The sequence below is a fragment of the Sturnus vulgaris genome, chromosome 5 (genome assembly GCF_052056855.1).
Source record: "Sturnus vulgaris isolate bStuVul1 chromosome 5, bStuVul1.hap1, whole genome shotgun sequence".
Lineage (NCBI taxonomy): Eukaryota > Metazoa > Chordata > Aves > Passeriformes > Sturnidae > Sturnus > Sturnus vulgaris.
In genome coordinates this window covers 22,716,739-22,739,991 of record NC_142247.1, presented here as the reverse complement: position 1 = coordinate 22,739,991, position 23,253 = coordinate 22,716,739, and the positions used below count along the sequence as shown (strand labels likewise).

The window sequence follows — 23,253 nt, the reverse complement described above, 5'->3', positions numbered from 1 at the left end:
ATAAAACAACTGGTCACTCCATATGGGGATAGGAGGAAGAGTCACTAGCTGTGTTTGATGGATTTTTTTTTCTATGTAGAAAGAAATAACCATAGTGCTATGGCCTTCATTGAAATAAGGAACTTAGGCTACTAACAATAAAGAAGTCTTGTAGCTACAGCACACTTTTTAAAAATAATATTTGTAGAGTGTTCTAAAAAGTTGAAGGTGGTCACTGTGACTCTCCAAAAAGCTTGGAAAACATTTGGTTTTATATGGTGTTTCAAGAGATAGGAGTCTTTTAAGTCCCCAACAGTCTCTTCTGTGAATGTTTGACACTTTTTTAATATTCGAAGTTTTGTCAGACTTTTATGATGGCCTTCTGAAGCTGCTGGTTGATCACCATAATCCAAGAGACTGAGGACAGAGAGCATAATTTGTGACGGCCTATTTGGCTTGTCACTGTGAGTGCAAAGTTTCATGGGCTGGCTGAGATGACCTTATGGCTACTTTCATTTCCATCTTGGGCTAACTGCAATAATTCCCTCCTCTTTTGTGCCATCTCTGCCTCTTTGAGTCTACTCAGTGCACCACTAGATGGTTTGTTACACGATCTTTGTGCACAAACTGGTCTCTCCAAGGTGAGAAGTGAGGCTCACATTAGGAAAGCAACACAAATCTTTGAACTGGTGGTTGGGAATGTTCCTCCTTGTGCAGTGGTCGAGTGGAACCATTCCCTGGAGAGTATTAACCTTTTCACATAGGAGAACTGGAAGTTATGGTTTTGACAGTAGATGGGAGAGTGGTTTGAGTGCCAGTTTTCAACTAATGGTGTTCCATAAAAGGATATTTGGGTTAAAACACAAGAACTATATGCCTAGGTGGTTTCTGATACTACAGTGGAGGAAAAGAAATTGTACTTGTTGTGTTGAGCATCCAGACTTGGTTTCTGATGTTCTTTACATAGAAAAGACTGAGTAGGTAGTAACAATAAGTGGGTAGAAAAGGTGGCACGTATGGTTAGCCCTTAAACTGTTTAAGAAAGGGCAGTAGTTTTGAAGCTCTTCTGGTTATCTGGATCTAGTAGATAGTAGATCAGGATCTTAATATGCATATTGAACAGAAGTTTTTTCGCTTCTATCCAGATGCTACTGCTATAAGTGTTGATATTGCACTTCAAATTGCTTTACATTGCTTGGATTTGCCAATTTTTCTTCACTTGGGAATGAACCTGGTACAGAACTTCATGAAGCCTATGGAACACAGTGCAAATCAATACTTAAATTAGAGCAGTGTCTACCAACCTCACTCAGTTGAGGTTGTATGGAACATGAAATTATTTAAACTGACTGTCAGGGTCTGTGCCAGATGGCTTTCAAATATGCATAGTTGAGACTGACAGCTGGAGAGAGTAGGGAAGGTGCTTTACCACTGCTAGCACAACTGCTTTTCTTCTGCTTTATTAATAACACAAATCATTACAGCTTGCGTTCACCTACTTCTGCTCTGAAATCCACGTAGTTAACATTGTCAGTGATTTTTCTTATTCTGCAATGAACTTGCTTTGCATAGTGAAACATCTTGATGTCTTCACAGCATCTGCTTTCAGATGCATCTTGATAATAGGTGGATCTTCTTGTGGTGACTGCAGATCAAAGGATTTGTTCCCAAACTAGAGCTGTATTTCTAAAGTGAGTTGAAAGAGATTTGGGAGTAATGGAATAAATTCTCCAGGATTTGAGAAAAGGATGGTAACTTTTTCTGGATTTGTGTGTATGTCTGTTTACTGATAGTGGAGGCACTTACAGTGGAGTTATCTGTCATATGGAGTCACCCACTCTGCAATGCATACCAGGTTATGGGAACCTTTTGGAAGAACTTTGGTACAAACACGCACATCCAAAATTAGATGCCAGCATATAAAGCAGTGGTATATGCTAAGTCTTGCTTGTGAGTGAGTAATTTGTGTATGGCTTTTTTTTTTTTCTTTTTGATCCTGGTGTTGTCAGGCACTGGACAGCAGCTCCTCAAACCACATTAGCAAAATGGTTTAGAAAAAGTTGTCTTGGTTGTGCGAAATCTGACACACTAAAACTGTATTGTGCTCCCTAACATGCTACCTTCTAACGCAGGAAATTGGTTTACCCGATGGAAAAATACCAGGGAGGTATGCTTGAGGGGACTACTTCATATTTTCTGGGAAGATAGCTGTAACATTCTTGATAGGTGAACGTCTCATTCCAAAACTGCAACACCGAATTTGCATAGGCTCAAAGCTTTATATTTGCCTTCTATTGATAGTCAAATCTAAGGTTACGGAAGTTAATATGGAGAATAAGGTTGTATACATAACCCTGGGCAACGTGCTTTGAACTGGACAAAGTTAATACATGTTACTTTGAGGCAGCTATTGTAAAACAGGCCAATTTCAAGCTCCTGATGGGGAGCTGCCAAAGGCTCTTCCTGAGCATTACTGAGCTGACAAAGTAAAAACACTTCTGATGGGCTTTCCTCTTCACTATCACAGTTGGCAGTAGCTGAAAATGGTGATGTGGTTGTAGGGCTGCTGCATGATCGCTGGAGTGAGGGTGAACAGGAGAGCCGGGGCTGGCTGCACCTGTACCCTACCATGGGGAGGAGGATGCCTGTAGGAAAGGTCTTGGCCACGCTGCAGGACAGGGAGCCTGAGCCAACGCTAGCTGAAGGGCTCTCCTGTGCTGGCAAGGACTGGCCCATGCTGGGCAGCATGAGCAAGAGTGTGACCGGTGGGTTTTGCCTTTAGTCGTGCTTGTGAGGCCACATCCAAAAATGGTGCCTTGTTTTGCACCTCTCCTGACAGTCCATGAGGGGCTGTCCTGCGGTGTGTGGGAAGGAGATAGGTGGCTCTGCTTGACCTGGAAGGGGGAAAGCTAAAGAGGGACTCTGGTGATGGTCTGTAGTGGGGCTTTGCAGGGAAGGTGCAGCTAGGCTTGTCTTTCCCAGGATGAGCGTGGGGGTGCAGAGAAGAGCTTCCATGATTGACTTGAGCTGGTGAGGCCTGTGCTGGCTGTAAGGGGCAGTCGCTGTCGCTGTGTGACCTTCAGGAGGAACCGCTGGTGTTGCTGCTGTCTTCCTTGTCGCCGTTCTCATCTAGGGCTGTCTCCTGACCTTGAGGTCAGGTGAGCGGCGGGGCTGGCGCAGGGCTCTACCTTCTGGCAGTAGCACAGCCTTGGGTATTCCTAAACTAACTGTGAAGCCACATCCTTGCTCTTGCTCTGACATGGTAGTGCAGCTGCTTGATATGTGAGTTCAGCCCAGCCGACTGTGCTTAGCTTTGGCAGAGCAATCCTGGCCACTTACATAAGCGTCTTAAAAAACTGAAACTAGTCACTCTGGGCTGCCTCTGCTGCTGAAGTGACACAAGCGCATCTAAGATGAGATTCGTGTGACTATTTTAGATCGTATCCTAGGTGGCTAAATTTAATGTTTGGATATATACGTTTTAATTTATCCATTGTCTATTTACAAAAAGTGCCTGAAGTGCCTACCTTAGAGGTAGGTGTTCCCATTTGGTCAGGTGAATCTTGCATATGATGGGAGGAATGTAAAGTTTTAACCCACGAAAGGCACACAAGGCTTTGGAACTTGAGACAGACCCTTCAGGTGGTGAAAACAGGTGATGGGGAAGAACACAATTTCAACACTGACTTCTAAAAAAGCTCTTGCATCTGCTGCATGCTATCTATTACCAATTATTGAAGTACTGAATCTTGGGAAGTGATTAACGCTAGAATCAGTAGTTGTTCAGCTGTGTACTAAATTGAAGGTTTTCAGGTTAAAAACTGGGATAGCAACAAGCCTCTGTAGATCCTTAAAGGCGGCTGTAGTAATTCTAAAGTATACAATCCTGTGGAATTTGTTGTAGAGACTTCACCAAGAGGAAGGATGCCTGTGTTTCAAGGGGCTTTTCAGCCCTTTCCCCAACACCCTTCTTACTTTATATAAATGAATCATGTGTCTTAACTTGCTGATTAGAAGCCTAATGTCAGCCTCTCAAGTGTAAAGTGTGTTATAAACATAGCTGGGAGGAGCTTAGCAAGGCTCCAGTTGCCAGATGAATTAGAATTTGTAGTATATTTCCTGTGAGTATGGTTTCATATTTGCTTCACTCAAGCTGGTTCAGTGTAGTTCTGTGTCATGTTTTAAGTTGGCACTGACATTGGAATATCTATGTAGTGAGTCTAGTTAGATAACCATTGTGCCTGGAAAAAAAAAGCATTTTTGCTATCTGTATAAGCTTTTCTTGTACCTGCAGGAACTTCACTGTTGTCACAAGAGACTGCAATATCTTGGGGAGATAAGGGATGATCAGAGTGGTTGGTATGCATCCTGATACTCGAGCATCACTATGTTTGTGATGGAGGAAGCATGGCTTTCCTTACTGTGGTTGCTCTGCATAGAAGGTATTGAGCAGCCTAGCTGGAGTCCTGGGAACCACCCAGGCACAGCACACAAATGGAGAACACTGCATGAGCTCTGAGTTTCAACAGCACAACTGTGAGATAGCTTTGTTGCATGATAGGGGTAAAACCTTTTAGTCAGCTATAAAATACCATGTAAGCTCTGGAAGATGGGAACCAGTTCAGCCCACTCTGACTTACTAATTTTGTGAATCTGCCACGTGAAAATGAAGTTGAGAAGTGAACACCACTTTCTTGTAGATGGGGAGAAAAAAACAGCCATCTAATTTGCTGAAGGGTGGTTCTTCTATTTTTAAAACCTGAAACAAGTGAAGGCTAAATTATGTAGCTACAGGCACATTCTTCTTCGGTAGGTAGTAATCAAAATCTAATGATTCAAGCTGTCAAAGCTTTTTAAAGTTCATGTGAAGTTTAAGATGATGGAAATTTATCTTTTCTTTGGGAGGAGGAGTGTTTTGCTGTTCTTCAAGAGGAAACTTTGAGACAAAGGCATGTATTGCACTTGTATGAGTTTCACATATACATACTTGTACTTACATACAGACTAATAAATAATGAAACTTAGAAATAGCCACCCAGAAAATTATATAATAAATGTGTAAGATTGGAAAGAATTTTATATGAGCTTAGTCTTGTATCAACAAGTTAGGAGATGTGGACTCTATTTAAGAAAAATAAAAACAAAACAAAAAACCAGTCAATTTTGTAGACTAAAAAATGTGGGTGTCTGTTTGTGGAGTTTTTGCCAGGAAGGTATGTTGTCTCATGTTGGCCTGGAGTTTTGGGTTCACCTCCATGAGATGGCAACAAGCTATCAATATGTCTGCTCAAAACCTATTTCTCTTTCCAGAACTGTTTCCACAGCCACCCCTGTGTCAACACAGTTCAGTCATAATTGTCAGCTCCAAAGCAGACTGATCAATGGAAATGCTAAATAAAGCAGCAGAGCTCTTGCCTCAGAGGCTGTGTAAAACCAGATTTGCCAGGAGGTGTGTGCCTCTGTGAATATCAGCAGAAAGGTTCACTGTGTTACCTTCTAGGCCAACACTGCTATGTGCCTTCCTGGCTCCTTTGCTTGAGGTGTCTTGAATTCTTTGAGTTTTTCAACTTGTCTTCCAGTTATTTTCTTAAGAAATGGACAACCAAAAGGGTTTGGTTTTTCAGAAACTGAGAAACAACAGAATTCATAGAAATAAAATCTTGAATTGCAGCTATATGATGGTTTTGGTTATTGAGATTTTTGGTTATTTTTTTCTTCTTTTTATGCATATGAAGCATCAGACCTTATGGTACTTACTGTTAGAATTGCTCCTGCCATTCGTCAGGTATGAGACTTTCAATAGCTGACAGTTGAGGATCAGAAACAAAACACCAGCTCTACTTACCATTGACATACATGTCTATGAAAGACTGAGGAAGTTCATGGCATGCTTTAAACTAAGTGCATTAGATTTGCAGGCACAGCTCTTTTAGTGCTTTCTTACAAGGTATCTTTTTCACAGCTGATAAGTAAAATGATGTCTGTACTCCCTCTGCTGGCTCTGCAAAAGTAGCTTTCATGAGCTTAAATAGCTGAGTAGCAAATATGCCTGTGTCTAATTCTGAGTTAAGAACAGTTTAATGAACAGAAGAGGGATTTTCCTGAAAAATGGGTCAACAAATAGTTGCTGAAAGCTAATCAGGTGTCTCAGATGCTATCTCCTGCTATAATGGTAAACACTGGTGTTGTATATACCTTTGTAATTGTAGTCTGATCTGTTTTTATGTATCAACAATTGGATGGGGCTATCCGTTAAAATACTTGTACATCTAGTTAGACATCTAAGCTCCACTTTTATAGGTATTGTGTTCTATATGTACATGAAGAGCTATGATTAGTAGCCTCACATAGGGCAAGAAAACTTTTCTACTTCCACAGAGTGCCATATACCTTTTTGCTTATTCTAAGACCACTTGTTTCTTTCTATGTGAAGAGATATTCAATATAAAAATTCTCAGCCAGGATGGAAGAAATTTGGGCTTGAATAAAATCTTGGAATATATTGGTATTATGAACATAATCAAAACAATTGCACTTGGAAGTTAATAGACATCTTTACATGCCAATGTAGTTCAGTCTGTTATCTTGTTTTCTGATATTATTGTTCTATTATACTAGTGCTCTGGTTATTTTTAGCTTGTGGAATTCAGTGATAGTTTACAGTTTCAGCGAACCAAAAGGGTAACCTACCCCTAATATACTGGTCAGTAACCAGATAAGTGAAATAATAAACCAAACTGCCTTTTTACCATTTGCTAGTTCAAAACATCTCTGAACAAGAACCTTTGAGCCTTGCGACGTGGAGTCTGGCTCCTGCTTGTGAAGTCTGAGATATTCCGGATTTTTGACCCTGCAAGATGCATTTCCTGGGAAACAGTCTTTTGTCCAGACATTTACTTGTATAATTAATAACTGTCAAATATTCCAGAACAGTAAAACTACTGTGCAAAGTCAATTAAGAATTCAGTGCAGCCACTGTAGTTCCTCCTGCTGAATTTCTCTTTGGGTGTACCTGTGGCTGTTTGCAGATGTATTCAGGCATTGCTGTACTGAGAAGGGACTGTTTGGCTGTAAAAAACCAGACAGTCGCCCAGGCCTTCACGCAGAGGTTAGAACAAGTCATCTTCTCACAGCAAGTGCTTTCTCCCTATCAAATATGCTCTTTTTTGCCCTGCTATTATGATCAGAATTCAGAGTTTTACTGCCATGCCCGTTATTGTTTTTTTTTTAAAGTCCAAAGTTCTATTTTAATAATCATGCAAATTGACAAGTAAACCAAAACTTGTGGATCTCCATAATATAGACCATTAAATTTAGCTCAGCAATGTCTGCCTTTAACCCTGGTCTTGTCAGACAGGAACAATGGAGGATTCTCCATGCACAGGAAAATGCATCAATTTCTTAGGAATGTCTAATCGTATGTTTCAGAAATCTCCACATTAAGGAGTTGGAGAATCCTGATCTTAAAATATCTTAAAATAATAAAATAGCTTGGTTTAGGCTTCCTGTGGGCAATTTTGCCATGATGCAATTGTTTAAATACTTGAAAATATTTGCTCTGTGAAAAATACTTTGTGACAGTATGATGACTTATTATAATAATAATTGCTCAACAACAAGGTAATGTTTTAGCAACTACCTACTTTTTCAGTTTTAAGGAAGAAAGCTGTCTTGAAAGCTGTTTAGCTTAATTATGTGTCTGAAGCATCACATGTCAAACTAGATTGTGACTTTGACAGACAGATGTGTAACTGCCTAAAATTGTTTGTTCTTTTACACTTAGTTTGATTCTGGATTCTGACTGTATACTCTTTGATCACATTACTGACTTCCTTTATTAGATAACTGCTCTCAACTGTTCAAATGCCAACAAAATTAGTTATTCCACCACCACTCCATCCTTCTCCCACTCACCGCCCAAAAAATAAATAACCCAAACAAACCAACCTCTACTCAAATTTCATGCTGTACTGGTGAGAGCAGAAGATTTCAAAGGCAGTGGATAGATGTGCAAAAATTTGACTCCTGTAGCAGGGGTATGACACGCTAACTAGCAACTCTCTATTAGTAATCTAGAGCAAGCTACTAGCTACCAGTAACAAGTCTGAGTGCAACACACAAAACTACATGTAAACATTTCCTTTAATGCATGTTTTTTTCCTGAAGGTGAACTGGCAACGTTGTTTATAAGCTGTGCTGCTTTGCCTGAATAAACATGGAGGTGAATTAGGAGTCCATTGGTGTAAATTTTTGTCTCTTAAAGCATCCCTTTCCTTGAGAAAAGGAGGAAATGGAAAACAAATGTTGTAAAATAATGGAAGTAAAATCAAATTAATCAGTAGTTAATAGGTTAGAGACCATGGTAGAACTTGGCTGTCAATCTACTTGTCATGGTGTACAGGTTTGAATTCAGTTGTAACTTAAATGAGCCAAATCCATAATGACTTTGAAATGAGGTGTATGGTTGGTTTTCAGTGTAGGACTTTTCATTAAGTTTAGCTTCCTCTTCCTTACCAGTGTTTTCCTTACCTTAGGTCTGAAAGTGTGAATAACAAATCTGCTACTTGTTACTAGTAGATTTCATACTTGTACCAGTTTTTTCTAAGCCTTGTCTACATCAGGTAGGGGTTTTTTTGTTTGTTTGTTTGGGTTTTTTTTAAAGGCTACTAAAAGAATGCTTCATTGTAGAGGTTTTCAGATGGCTTCTTTCTATATTTCCCTTGAAACAAACTAAAATAAATCATCCTTAAGGGGACTGAAAAGCAGGATTTTCGAGAACAATCCTAGCACAGCTGCTTCCTAGTAGTCTGCTTTCTCTTCTCCAAATGCTGTGCGTCCTTCAAGCTTAAGGGTCTATTGAAAGTGCTGAGAAACCGGCTGATGGCATCCTTTGAGGAAAACAGGGATACAGGAGTTTGCTTAGGAAAGTGGAGTAATAGGAACAGAGAAGGAGTCTCCCAAAATTACCTTTAGAAAGTCTGAGTCCCTAACTGTGAGAGTTTGGGTAATTCCTGTTATATTTTGTTTCACGGTGCTGTATCATTTTTTGTTTGTTCCATGATACTTGACCTTCTCAGTCACTTCCCTCCACTGGAGAAACAGGCATTTCACTATTTCACTGAGTATTACTAGCCTCAGGATAGAGGAAGCTCTTGTCTTCCTTACTCTGCTTTACCTGCATGCTGCATAAGAGAAATTTGTGAGTTGCAGGGCTTAGATTAAAAATATAGTTGGCTTCTGACTTAACAAGTGTTGGTCTGTAAGCCCCTACTCAGCTGTATAGTGAAAGAATCTCATGCTGAGCCGAGGTGTGATACAGTCAGATGTGCAATGACTCTGGTCCTTTTAGGAAGTCTGTTGGAGGCCATGAGCTGAACATAGAAATCTTGGTTATTTAAAGAGTTTGTGCCATCAGAAGTGATAGCATGCACAAATTTAGCAAGATGCTTGAAGTTTGTCACTTGAGTGGAGAAGCTGATACTGCCTTTCCCAATTCCCTCTCTTCAGAGATGCTGGATGCTTTTGGTATCACTAAAATCAAAATGATTGCTAGAGCTGCACACTGTTACAATGTGCCACTGTAAAACAAACACTTGTGGGAAGTAGCTTTGTTTGGAAGGAACACAATATTATCTGACTTTGCTGAGTCAGAATGATGACCTGTAGTCTTCATGAGTGGATAGGCTCTTGGCCCTGATGGTCAGCTGCAGCTGAACTGAGCATTTATCTGTGCTGAATGCATTATGCTCTCAATCGAGATACCATCTTTTGGAAGGACAAAGATTAAGCTTGTTAAATTAACAATTGCTACCAGCAATTCTAGGAGCAATTCTGAGGATTCAGAGCTACCTTATCAGAAGACTGACACCTTGCTGTTATGCCAAAGTTAGTTATGCTCCAGGCATTAGGGCAGGGGAGTAAGGAGAATCTAATAGCTGATCCTGAGCACTGAGTAAGTTCAGCTGATTGCCATGAAATTCTTCAAGGCATGGCCTTTCCCTACCTAGAGGAGTTGTGCCAGAGCTAAATTAGACACCTAGCTCACCTCATAATTTGAATGATTGCTGATTAGACTGGAAGCAGAGCTGTCTGCAAAGTACATTAGGATCCACTGATGCTAGCAAAGACTTAAAGCATTTGGTTTCTGGGAAACTGGAGAAGGGATTTCCTTTACTGTGTGGCATAGGACTTAAAATATTATAATGGAGCATGGTTTTATTTGCATTTCTTTTGAGTTACTTTATTTTTTCTAAATATTAATCAAACACTGTCTTTGTAATCTCAGAAATCTAAACAGTTATGCTCAATAAAGTTCTTCACAACTGAAGACTTCAGAAATGAAGCAGCAATTATTAATTGCACATAGCCAGTTTGTATAGCAATTTTATATAGCCTACCAAAACTGAGAAATGAATTAAATTTACTAAATCTGCTTGAGCCATTGTTTCACAGTCAGGTGAATTTGCTGTGCAGTCAAACCAAACAGTGTCTGCCCTTCACTAAAAAGGGATGTACCATGCTATTTGTTTAGTGGCAAGTCACTGAACTTGTGTCCTGTGTTTGCTCAATCCACTACAACTTGGAATAACAGAGGGAAGAGGAACCTTTCCTTGAAGGGAGATTTAATGTTATCTAAAGGTGGCAGCCATATAGTTCCTTGATAAAGATGCTTCTAGCATTGGCTGAATGTGTGTCTTGTCCCTTAACCTGGCAAGTCCACATTGCTTTTGTGATTTCTACAAATAAATGAGCTCTTCCTGGTGTCTTGTGGGAAAACTTGTTCAGACAGTAGAAAGGCTGCTCTTTATATTTTTTCACTGAGGTGGGGGAGATCCTTTTTAGATGACAGCTTTCTGCCCCACACAGCTACAATAGCCCACTCACTGATATAGAACCATGAAATGCATGGCTGCCATCACAGCTAGTGGGAGGGTGGAGGCTTGGGAGCTTTTGGGAACTTGGTGGAGGCATGGTGCTTTCTTGCTCCTTGGATCCTGGAAGGGAGCAGATTCCATGGCTAGGGAAAAAAAAATTTAAAGATCATAGAAGCATATGGAGAAAGCAAGAGCTGTGAAAAACAGAAAAAAGCATTAGTAAAGGAAGAAGTGCCAAAACCGTTTGGAGTGCTGTATATCCCATGAGAGATGGACTTAGAGCAGGACCCAAAATGAAATGCCTTCTCTCAGTGGCTGAGGTGCTGTAAAGAAGAGTAGAAAAGTACACAAGAAATGGGCATTGCAGGCCTGGGGTTGCCTTGTGTGACTGTTGCAACAGCAGACCTCCCATACTCTGTTACTTCATTAATGCACCTGGCAGAGTCGATGGCTTTTCCCAATGCAAAAGGATAAGGGTGGCAGGTGTAAGTTGCAGTGTTGTTAGTGTCAAATAATGAGAGCTGCTTCAGGACCTCAGTGAGTGGGAGTGTTACACCGTGTCACTGCAGCACAGCCGTGCCTTTGGTCACCTGAGAGTGTGGCAGACTTGCTGCTTTGTTAGAGCTACAAAGTGCTCTGATGGGAATCTCAGCTTTGCTGAGATGTCTACTAACACTGCTTATATATTCCCTGTCTATGTTAATAAATGCTTCTCTCAGGAGTTTGTTTCTTTATCGTATATTGGATGGTGGACATGGGATTGTCATGGGTGTACTGATCACAGAGCAGTTAATTTACCCTCATTCCACAAACAGATGCCAATAGCTATATTGCAATAATGTTTCAATGTGTGAAAACAATCCCAGACTAGCAATCAACCCTGCATGAATGAGAAAGTTTGGAGTAGCTGGAAGCGTGTGACAGTGCAGGGAGCATGACAATTTAGCCTCTAAGTGGGTGTCAGACTTCAGAGAGATGGAAAAGTATTATCATGAGGAAAGACTAGTTTTGAAACTGGAGATATCCCTGAAGGATGAAGCCACATGTAGCCTTACTAAATCGTAAAATATGTCAGATAATACCATGAGGTGAAACGTACTGAACATGCTTCTTGCACTGTACCAGAAAGAGGAGGGACAGTAGAATGGATGAGTGAGCTAAGCTTTTAAAACTTATCAAAAAGAGTTAAAGAGATGGCTAGTATAATCATATAATAAAGAATTTTGCAAGAGATTTCACTTTTGTGTTTCTTCAAAGCCATACACTGGATTCTCAAATTCAAATACTGATGTGAAAAAACCCCTTACCAAACAGAAAGGATCCTTGGACCTCTTGCCATAACCAGCAAGAGCAGCAAAGTTGTGACGTATTTCTCAAAGTGTTGCTCAAGTGTGGGCTAGTTATGATATTTGAATTAAAAAACCCTCTGTTTCCTTAGGAAGAGAAAACGACAAACAAAACTGCAGTTTTTATAAGGGATTTTCTTAGAATGATTCTTTAAGCCCGTTGATTTCGTGTGTTTCTGGCAGGCAGGGATTAATGACATTCAGGGGAAGCTAGCATAGCTTTCAAAATGTAGGTTTCTGAAGAAGTAAGGCTCTTTGAGGGTTTGAGGATAAGGGTGTACTGTGGTCTGGTATTTCTAGAAGGCTTGTGAAAAAATCTGAAGATGAAGGTTCTCAAATTGGCTTGTCACAGGCCAAGAGGGAAGCTTCTTAAACTTTGGCCACAAGAGGACAAAACATATGTCCAATTTAGCATCACAGTGTGGACTCATTGAGATGGGTGACCGGGTGTGAGGTGTTTGCTTTATTTTTCTTACATTCCAAACTCTTGCTTGGGATGGTGATTTTGAGGATCATAAATTGATCCTTTACCACATTGATATTGCGATTTATATATTACCTGTATATTACCTGTTTATGGTTCAATGAACATATAGACTATTTTGTGGTACTGTTTGTACATAGCAGTAAGCTAGTCCAAAGTAGCAAGAAAAGCCTTAAAATTTGACCTGAGTTAATTTTACTGCTCTAACAGAAAGGAATTGATTATATACAGAGTGACTTTATGGAAGTAATTAGGCTTCATCTCATAGGCATAAATATTTCCTAGTAGTTTTATGACTAATTTTAAATTTCTTTTGAAGTTTTCTGAATACAAGAAAAATCAGGTAAGAATGGACTTTTGCCTTTTGCCTGAAGGCTCATAAGTCTAAAGAGCTTTTTGCATCTCTTTGATGTCATGAAGCATGAGTACAGTGAAAAACCTACTGCTCTGCATAAATGGATACTAGCATTAAAAAATACTTTCTGAAAGAAAACAATGGAAAGTGTTGAAATCAGGATGAAATGGTAAATACAAGTTCTGTGAAAAAAGGGTGAAAATATTTCTCAGGACAAGTCATATACCTGTAGGAATAACTGATGAAGTTAGCTGCTGGTTTGCTGACATTGCCAGCTGAATGCATTGCACTGAGCTTTAAATGCAACAAGTGACTGAAATCCAACTCCATCTCGCTTTTCCTTTACTTGAAACTTAGTTGCCTCATTTAACACACACTTGTGAGAGTTTGTGAACACGTTTTGCAATTCAGGAATGCCAATGAACTCTTGTAGTCTTAAAAATGTATAATTTTAGTGAGTTGGTTGCCATGCTACCACCCTACCTTTTTTTGAAAAAGTTCAGCTTTGTCATTTTTGTCTATATGGTTTTGACAAATGTTGATGAGAAAAGTGTGGTAAGTTGTTCATGAATCTAGTAACGTGAATATTTGTTAATGGATAATTTGTCAATGGACTTGACATTTTCTTTAAAGCACTTTTAGGTTTATATATTTAGCTATTAATATGATAGATCTAGTTTATGATAGATGTAGTTTACAGCATAATTATCCTAAACTGCACAGGATTAAACTTGAAATCCTCAGTCATCTTATTTAGGACTTAGTGTATCTGAAAGAATGGAAAATGTTGATGGGCTTTGGGGAAACTTTTTTTTTTTTTTCTCTTGCATTTGAAACACCAGCAGGTTGGCCTTCAGCCATCAGCTGTCTTAGTCTAAATTTTGGCAGCTTCACTCACCTCAAGTTAGATGAGAACGCTGACACAAACAGTAAGTGCATTTTAGGTACCTGAGCACACTCGAAATTATTCTGGATGGGACAGAGTCACATCTAGAGGTTTAAACTTTTTTCACTGGGATTATAGTCTTAAACTGGAGTGACCTTGTATTGCAAACAGTCCTCTTGTATGTAGCCTTTAGTTTATAGTGTCATCATGGAGCAGAAAGTAGATGAGCCCAGGAAAAGGAAGTACAGAAGAAGGAAGCTTCAGGGCCTGTGGGCAGAGAAGAGAAAAGCTGCCTGAGTGTTGATTAGAGGTGGAGACTGCAGAAAAGTGTTTTAAGTGGTTAAAAACTTGACGCTTTTGCACGGTTTTGTCTTGTTTGCTGTCTTGTGGACAAGCCAGCAATGTAGTATGAAGTAGGTGACTGTGAAAGGCTAGTGTTTCAAACACATAGAACACCTGACATTTCCTTCAGTGATGATCACAGAGGTTTTGTCCTCTGGGATTTTCCAGTATGTCTCAAAGCCTGATGTTCCTTGAATGTGCCCCTAAGTTTTTCTGAAGCCCTTCTTGTTGTGTCAGTCTGTCTATTTTTGGATGAGTAATATCTGTTTGGTTACCTCAGAAAACTAATGATTAGCTTAAACTTTTGATAAAATAGTGTCCTACTCAGACTTTTCTATACAGTACTTTCTGATCGTGTTTATTAATCCAGGTGTCACTTCAGCTGGAGCTGCGTTGTTTTGTGAGTGAGGAGAGGCCATGGCTTGGACAGGCAGGGCAGTACAGGCTGTGCAGATGCTTGATGGTATAACAAAATGTCTGGATGCTTGCTGGGCTCCTGGCAGTGGCTGTGGACCAAGGTGCTTCGTAAGAGAAGCTTATGCCCTTCATGCCATAATAACTCGCCCTCAAGACTCGTACAGTTTTTCCTTGCTGCTACCAAAATAGGAGGAAAATGAAGCAGAACCTGTGTGTTGACTCCTGCTACTACCACGAAACTGACTTTAGACTACTGAAGTCCTAATATGTTGGCTATCATTTCAATAAGAGATAAATTTGGGGTCTTAAAGGAAGGAAACCACCAGTGGATGAAACTGTTTCTACAAGTGTCAATCACAGTAGGCAGCAGAAATCCATTAGATTAAGTGCCATAAATCACAGAATAATTTGGGTTGGAAAGGACCTTTAAATGTCATCTTGTCCAACCCTTTGCAATGAGCAGGGACAATACCAGTGTTTAAATCCAATGCAGAATCTAGGCCAGTTTTTATTTCAGATAGGTAAGTACATCTGCTTCCCAGAAGATTAAGCTTCAGAATTAAATCAGATTTCTCTTTTAAAATTAAGCAAAAGTCGTGACCTTTGATGAATTTACTGTTTGTAGCACATAAGCTGTAATAACCAAAACTTGTCATTACAACACTGTTGGGCATATTTAAGACTGGAGATGATATGCTAAAAACTTTGTGCCCTTTGCCTCTTAGTTCTTCAGTCTACTTGTCTTTTTATAAACCAGGCTGGCTAAGATGTTTGCTCTAAAACAACAGCATGGCACTGGAATTATTTAACTCCTCTTTGTTCAGTTAGACACATTTAACATACAGAATAGAGACTTGTAAATGCTACTGTTCTGCATTAACGTTTTGCTTCATTCATATTCCTTGTGAAACAGCTGGTGAGTTTCTGTAGCCTGTCAAGTAGGTGGGAGGATCTGTCTCTTACAGTAAAGAAGTTTGACCCTTCAGAGCACAAGACCTCAGTCAGTTTCAGTAGGATTTCCAGGTTACTTCTCAGTTAGTTACTTTTCATTGTAATGATATTCCATTATAATAATATTGCAGACAATTTCCATTCTTCCCCCCACCACTGCAATGTTATTTGATGGCTTGAAGCTGTGCATCATATCCAAACTAAAGTATGCAAAAGCGTATTATATTTTTTTCAGTATCTTTGAAGCTGTAGGCCGGTTAAAAGGCACGACAACTGAAACATATGGGGACAGTTTTTATCACAACAGCTTCTTGATATGCAGATCTGTCTGGTATTCTTTGACTAATTAGATTAAACAAAGGCTTTCCTGAGATAATCACTTTGCAAGCCCTTTCCTATATTACAGGGCCCAATTTTAGTGTGTTGCTGCTGAAGGTCGAATGCCACCAGCTAATGCTCAGTATCTGAATGCATACTGTTCAAGCAGATGTATAAATTAAATTGAATGACATAATTGAGGTATGAGTGTTCTTAAGTGTTTTAATATTGATTAAGAAAATTGTGTTTCCTTGTAGGTTAGTGAAGCAAGTATTAAATGTAATCATAGGAAAAGCTTGGATAGGGATCTAAGGTATGCTAGGTCCTGTGCATCTGGGCAATAGTAATTGTGCCACCACAGGACCACTTAAAAAAACATATGCAGCTTCTAATTTGGTCAGCCCAGAATGTTCTGGTAGCATTAATAGACAAGTCATCTGTAGTCTCTTCATGCTTTGGTAAGCATCTCTCCATGCAGACTTCTGTTTAGAGCTTTTCCTTTCTCCAGTCCAACTACAGAAGCTTTTGATGTTGAACTTACAACACTGGTAAAGTTGTCTAACCTTTCTTTAATGGATTATGGGTTTGAATTAGTGTCTTTGTCTGGTAACAAAACACAGTCCCTTAGCAATAAACAGTAATTTGATTTGGGTAAGGAAGTTACTCCTCATAAGCAGCTACAATGATAAGATGTGTCAGTGAAGTTACTACAGTCAAAGAGCAGCAAGGTCTTCTCAGAGGGATTTACATAAGTATCTGAATCCTACCTGTGAGAGTATGTGCTGCTACTGAAATCTGCCTCTGCAATTCAAGTTTTTTAGTCACTTGAGTGTGACAGATAATAGCTTTTAAAGTTATTCCTAGTCTCAGTGATATTAAGAGATAAACACAATGTCAGTGATAAAGGATTACCCAAAAGTTGATGTGTCTAATGAAATATAGACATCTTAATAATTTTGTCTGCAGCTTGTTTAAGCTGGACACTAACACAAAACTTCAACTGAATTAAACTTTAAATAGGCTGGAACTTCAGCAGTGGTGTATAAATGAGTTTTAGCTTGTTTCTTGGGTTTGAAATTTGAGATATTAACAGATTGGAAGTTTGAGGTGAGTTGCTTTAAACTATAGTGCTTCAGAGCTCATGCTATTCAGTTATTTCAAATGGTTGATGCAATAATTGAGAACTGAAACACTGGTGAAAACAAAGTATTTTATTAGTTGAGACGATAAATACTATTAGGTGATCTTTGTAGCTTTAAAATGAACTTTCTTTTATGCTACTAAATTTCAGTCAATAATTTCATTATGCATCACCACTAATGTTACAAAAGTGGACTCTTGGAACTTGCTGTAACAGGAACTGATTGAAATGTTGTGAGATTTTACATCAAAACTGCATTAAGGATATTTCTTGAAGAAAGTTTCTTTGCTGATTCCTACAGAAAAATCTGTGTTAAACTACGTTCATTCTGTACCTGTATGACAAGAAGCCACTGTGCTCTGTTGAAATGCCTGGTAAAAATGGACTACTGAAGCAGATACTAGTCTGATTTTGTGTAAAAACTGATAACGTTTAATCAAGTTTTTATGATCTGGAGCAACATTACACTTGCACAGTATTCAGAATTTGAAGTGAAGTCTTCAAATTCCTGTTCCTTTCAATTTTCCACAGTTCTTTGCTAACATGGATGTATCAAATAATTTGTATCACTACTAGAGCTGATCTGTAGAACTACATTTTTTTTCTAGTTAATGCATGCTTATTGAATTTGCCAGTGAACCCTAAGGGTCCATTGGTATGTTAGGATGGCATTTAGAGTATATAGAAAAGAACCCCCTTCAGTATAAACTTAATGACTAATCTGGATTATTATTTATTAGTAAAAATTGATATAGATGCATGGAAAGGCTAGAACTGGAGTGCAAAACACACTGAGTTATGACTAAGCAGAGTTACTGCTCTTAAGTTTAGTTGTATATGAAAGCAAGTTTTGCCCACTCTGTGCATATATATGGAGAGAGAAAGTCTTAAAATTTTTGAGGACAAGTGAGCAGTGACTAGAGCTGTAGCTTTTCCTATCATTTTCTCTTGGATTTGGGTGTGTTTGGGCATGAAGTACAGGGCTTCTGCTGGATGCTTGAACAGAGCTTTTCTTAATTAAGATTGAATCAAGTTTGATGTAATTGGTTGTGGGGCCTTCTGCTAGGTCTATTTTTGCCTAATTAGCAGCTGCAGCATCTTCACCATAGCTATACAAACTCATTTGCCTGATCTGCTTCTTGTTATACTGTCATAGCTTATGATCAGATGCCAGCTGATAAATCCTCCTAGGCTGCCAGCTGGACAACAACATCCAGCTTTTGGGCATTAGATAACAACGTGGTATGTCTTTAAAGAAAATTCTTTCATACATGGTTTGCATGAAATTCTTCACTTGAAGGATACTCTTTAGAGTCTTACCGAAAACTACATCCTAGCATGTAGGTTATAACACCATCATCATGGACTCTTCAACTGTTGCAACATTTTCTTACAAGTAACAGAGAAACAATCAAAATTTAAAATTAATTTTTGAATTGAGAAATTTTCTGATGTTATAGAATGTTGGAAGTTTTATGCATGTGAATATTGATTGCCTTATGCTTTTTGTCACTCTTTGGGAAACAGCCATGGACAGTGGTTTTCTCAGAATCTCCTGTGACAGGAAGAGAAGAGCAGTTGCAGTTGTAGAAGTTGTAGTTCTGCCAGAGATGGACCTGTCACTTGTGGTCAGGTGGCATCAGTTCAGGGGCTTTCAGTGGTTGTTCCCAGTGCAAACAAAGTACTGTGGCGTGGTGCTTTAAATGGTAGATTTAGTATAGCTGCATCTGATTATTTCCAGAGCAGAAATCTGAGTCTTTCCTGGAACCGAGACCTTAAATTTCTGGTAATTGTGTGCTTATATATGCTTACTTCAACATAAACTCAGCAGTTCAGCCAAACAGTCCTCTAACCTGGCAGAGAAGTCGCTAGAAATCTTGTTTGCTGATGCTTTGCCTTCGTATTTTTGCCTTTAATAGGCGTATGACACCTGAGGATCTTGTTGACCTGGAAGTGTCCAAGTTATTGTTCATCTGAGCCTGGCACTCGTGTTTTGTGGGGGAATATGTTGTTACATATCCTCATTGCTCTCCATTATAAAGCTGACTTACATGATCAGACATCTGGTTTTGGCACACAGCAAATCTTCACACAGGCATGAGGAGTCTGTGTGTGCACTGTTGTGTAGCTACATGTGTACATGCAAGATGTGTCAGCTGAGCAGGGATTAGATATAGAATGCCTGTGCAAGTTCAGAGTCCTGTGGCTAGATGATAATTTCTCAGCTACAATGCATTGATCATCAGACGGAAGAACTGCTCTCAGTCTCCTCATCCCTTCTGTAGAAAGGTGGTATTGTGCCATTTTCCCCTCTCTTCAAAGAATTAGGTGGAGATACTGTGCAAGGCTTGAGTTGTGATGAAGTGGCTGGAGGAGGGTTGAAACGGTATGGACGTGAAAAATGTATTATGAGCTAGGTCTGCCTGAAGATATAATCCTACTTAGAATACAAAAGTACTTCATGTGTGGGCTAGCTTAGTGTTGAAGTGGTTTTTCTTGAATTATTTTCTTTTCCCATTTCTGATTCATGGGAACACAAGAAAGCTTGCTCTTCCCAAACTCTGAGGTAAGAGCATTGGTTGGAAAGTGGGGATTTTTAACGAGCATGTTCTTTCCCCATGTGACATCACTTGTGGACGCTACAAGCTCCATTTCCCTGGAAACAGATTTAATTTTAGGTATTTTTAAAGGTTGCTGCTTGATGATGAACCATATGGACATATGAAGGAAAATGCCAGTGTTAAAGGCAACAGTTGTTACAAAGCTAATGATTTAAGGAAATCCAATTATGCAAGGTTGTTTTGAGATGAGAAACATCCATTTTCTTCCTTATTGCTCTTGCCCGTGGAATGAAAAATAAAAATATTATAGGAAATTTAAAAAGAAATTTGTTCTGTAACCTCAGTACAAAGATTAAGGGCTGTCTTACAATGCATTTCAGTATAGCTATTATGTAACTGAATGTGTATTTATTCTCTCCCTAGACTGTACATGCCTTTTGGCTTTGGGGAACAGAACTCGCCATGGGACAACCTCAAAGATATCTCTCCAGACGGGCTCTCTTGCTTGGCTGATGTGTCTGCTCTCCTGACTGTCTTCATACCCAAAGGATTTATTTTCCTTTTGGAAATATTTTAAGTTGAAATTTTGTTCCTCACTGGAAACTGTCTACGCTAAAGACTGCATGCATCATGGGTGACATGGCAAACAACTCGGTTGCATATAGCAGCGTAAAAAATGCTGTAAAAGAAGCTAATCATGGAGATTTTGGAGTTACTCTTGCAGAGCTCCGTTCTCTTATGGAACTTCGAGCTGCAGATGCACTGCATAAAATACAGGAATGCTATGGTGATGTACATGGCATCTGTACAAAGTTGAAAACTTCACCAAATGAAGGTAAGTAAATTTTAACACTTATTGAGGAAACTCAATTTAGGTAAAGCCTTAGTCAGCAAACTGTTTTTTTTTAATAGAATGAAGTTTGTAAAAGCATTTTAGTTACCATAACAAAATATTGCTTCTTGTTCCTTTAAGATGGAAGTATTCCATGGTAATAAATAAGCAAGAGTTTTTTTCTGTTGGTCTAACTGCATGTGAGATGTTGCATTAACGAAGTTGCACTTGGAACAAAGTTCATTGTAGACATCTGTTGTGTACAGCTATGCAACATGGCAGTGTTCAAAGTGAAAGTATCAGTTTTCTGAATAGTTCATATGACCTATAGTTCACAATTCAGATCATGCTCTTATAGAGCCCAGGGTTTTAATAATCTAATGCAGGGCTTATTAATCCTTCTGTGTGGCTACCTAGTTCTTGGATTTCCTAATGCAGCAATTTTTAAAACTGATTACATGTTTTCTGTTTGTGCTATGTTGAATTCTTAATAGCAGTAGCTAGGTTTTAAATCTGCAGTATTTCTGTAGATTTCATTTGAGCTAGGCAAAATAACTATCAATATAACTTGAAGCATTGAGGTGTACTCTTAGAAGAAGGTTTGCAAAGTGATTGCATGATCTTATTCCCTAGAAATAAGCATCTCTTCTGGAGTTTTTACCATATTGGACTTAGTGGCATTCTGTAAAGTGTAGCTGCATGATGCTTTTGCTATCTAGAGTTATTACACCAAAATAATCTGTACAAATGTGAAGAAATAAGTAAATATTCATTAAGTGTCCTTTGTGAGAACATTCCAGAAGTTCTCCTTAAGACCTGGCTGTTTCTTACTGCTTTCTTCCAATGTAAATGGAAACTATTAAGTGTATTTGTGTAAGAGGAAAGTCATACTGCATAAGGTACTGTAGTATCTACATACCGTAGTACTTGCAATAAACTGTACTTCAATAAAAATATGTAAAAACATTAGCTGAAACTTATTGTGAAGTCCTGCTGTTGAGAGCAATTGAGAAGTACCAAAATCAAGATTTTGGCAAATTGTAGTGTCTCTGCATTTAAGGACTCACATAGATTTTAACCAATGTGGTGTCATGTTGGTGGCAGTAAAGTACCTGCTGTCTTAATCCTGGAGAGCCGTTGCTTTCTGTTCTTCAGAAATGCTATGGAAAGATTTGCCTTCTTGGACCAAGAGCAGCCTACTAATGCCGTAAGGTACCTCTGGGTACATCTGCATTTAGCATGTTTTGGCTTGATCTGCTTTTGAAGCCAGACTCCTGAAATTATCAGTACATGAACTGGGTTCCTCTTACCAAACTGAAAGCAGCCAGCTGACATGGCTGAACTGCCAGTGAATGGGAGTAGACCAATTTCAGGATGAAGAAGTTTGTAAAACATGAGGAGTACAAACTTCTGTTCCTTGGCAATTGTAGAGTAGTACAGTGCATGTGTGTGAAGCACTGTAGTGTATAAGCAGTGTAGCACATCTCAGGAGCAATAGGCTCTCATTACTCTGTTGACCTGTTGCATAGTATTGGAAGGCAGTTTCCTTTCTCAGTGAAAAGGTATATAGTTTTCTCTATTTTGGAATTGAATGGAGAGTTGAATTCTGTTGTACAGTTATCTGCAAGGCTAAAGGTCCATTATTACTGCAAGCTAGGTGGACATACAATTTTATATAGCCATGATGCATTAAGCACCTGGTATACTGCAGGATTCACTTTGTTTTCTTGATGTAACAAACATGCAGGTTAACACATGGGAGTGATAAGTGTCAGCATACTAAAACTCAAGGGCTGGGTGTCCTTTCTTGCAATTGATTGTGCTGTACTTGTGTGATCAAGGCCTTTCACTTTCAAAAGGATTTGACATTTAGATGTACACTGCAATCAGTTACATGCAGTTGCTGACTTAATAAAAAGGCATCATCCTTTTTTAAGTGTGAGAGAAGCTCATAAACACGCCAAAGACTCAACAGCTGAACGTGTTAACAGGCTCAGAAAAGGTTAATTAAGATGAGTTAGAATGGTGTTCCACAGAGGTGTCATTTTGGCTCTAAACCACAACATGAAATTTTAAGAGAATCCACCTCTGTCAGGTAACCTGCTATAAACTTTCTGGAGGTAGTACTGGAGAGCTCTTGTAAAGGTAGAACTAGGTCACTTTTGTCAAATGCTAATTGTAAGTATAGAAAGGGAGACAGTACTAATGGAAAAAAGTCTAGGGAAGATCTTGCAGAAAACTTGTGTTATGCTAATACTAGCTCTCTAAAACCTTGTGTGTATACCTGCAAGGCCCTATGACACTTTTTCCTAATCAGGTGCTTTCTTTATGACATGACACTCTTACCACTATGTAATTACCAAAGGCTTCACAGGAAAAGTACAGGTAGTTCTGACATGGTACACAGTGGATGAGTTCAGCTTGTTCCATTTCTTGCTGTGAAGTTGTTGACAATGTAAGACAACGTCTGTTTTCAGGCAAAATTTGGATCAAGCTTATCTGATTTGAAGTGAGAAATGGGAACAGTCCTTTACCAGTATTATTTAAAAAAAAAGAAGAAGACACTGAGCAGACTTTATTGCTTACATGTAAACAAATGTGCAAAATGAATGTTTGCAATATCTTTAGTAGCAAAAGTCTGTCCTATATTCAGGACAGATATAGATATTTCTAATAAAATTCGAATATGAAACATTAACTAGTCCCTTGGACAATATTTTTCAAACTTAACCCCATATAACATAAATTAAGGGTAATTTATGTTAAG

At 39.0% G+C, this 23,253-nt stretch overlaps 1 protein-coding gene across 11 annotated transcripts in view; it reads left to right on the top strand.

Annotated features, from left to right (window-relative positions):
• The window catches only part of ATP2B1 (ATPase plasma membrane Ca2+ transporting 1), a 61,177-nt gene that overhangs the window by 6,219 nt on the left and 31,705 nt on the right, over nucleotides 1-23,253 (top strand). For all 11 annotated transcript variants that reach the window (XM_088165048.1, XM_088165046.1, XM_088165050.1 and 8 more), the window contains exon 2: nucleotides 20,078-20,489. In XM_088165048.1, the coding sequence (XP_088021174.1) occupies nucleotides 20,285-20,489 (205 nt within the window). In that variant the 5' untranslated portion in view covers nucleotides 20,078-20,284. The remainder of the gene's footprint in view (nucleotides 1-20,077; nucleotides 20,490-23,253) is intronic.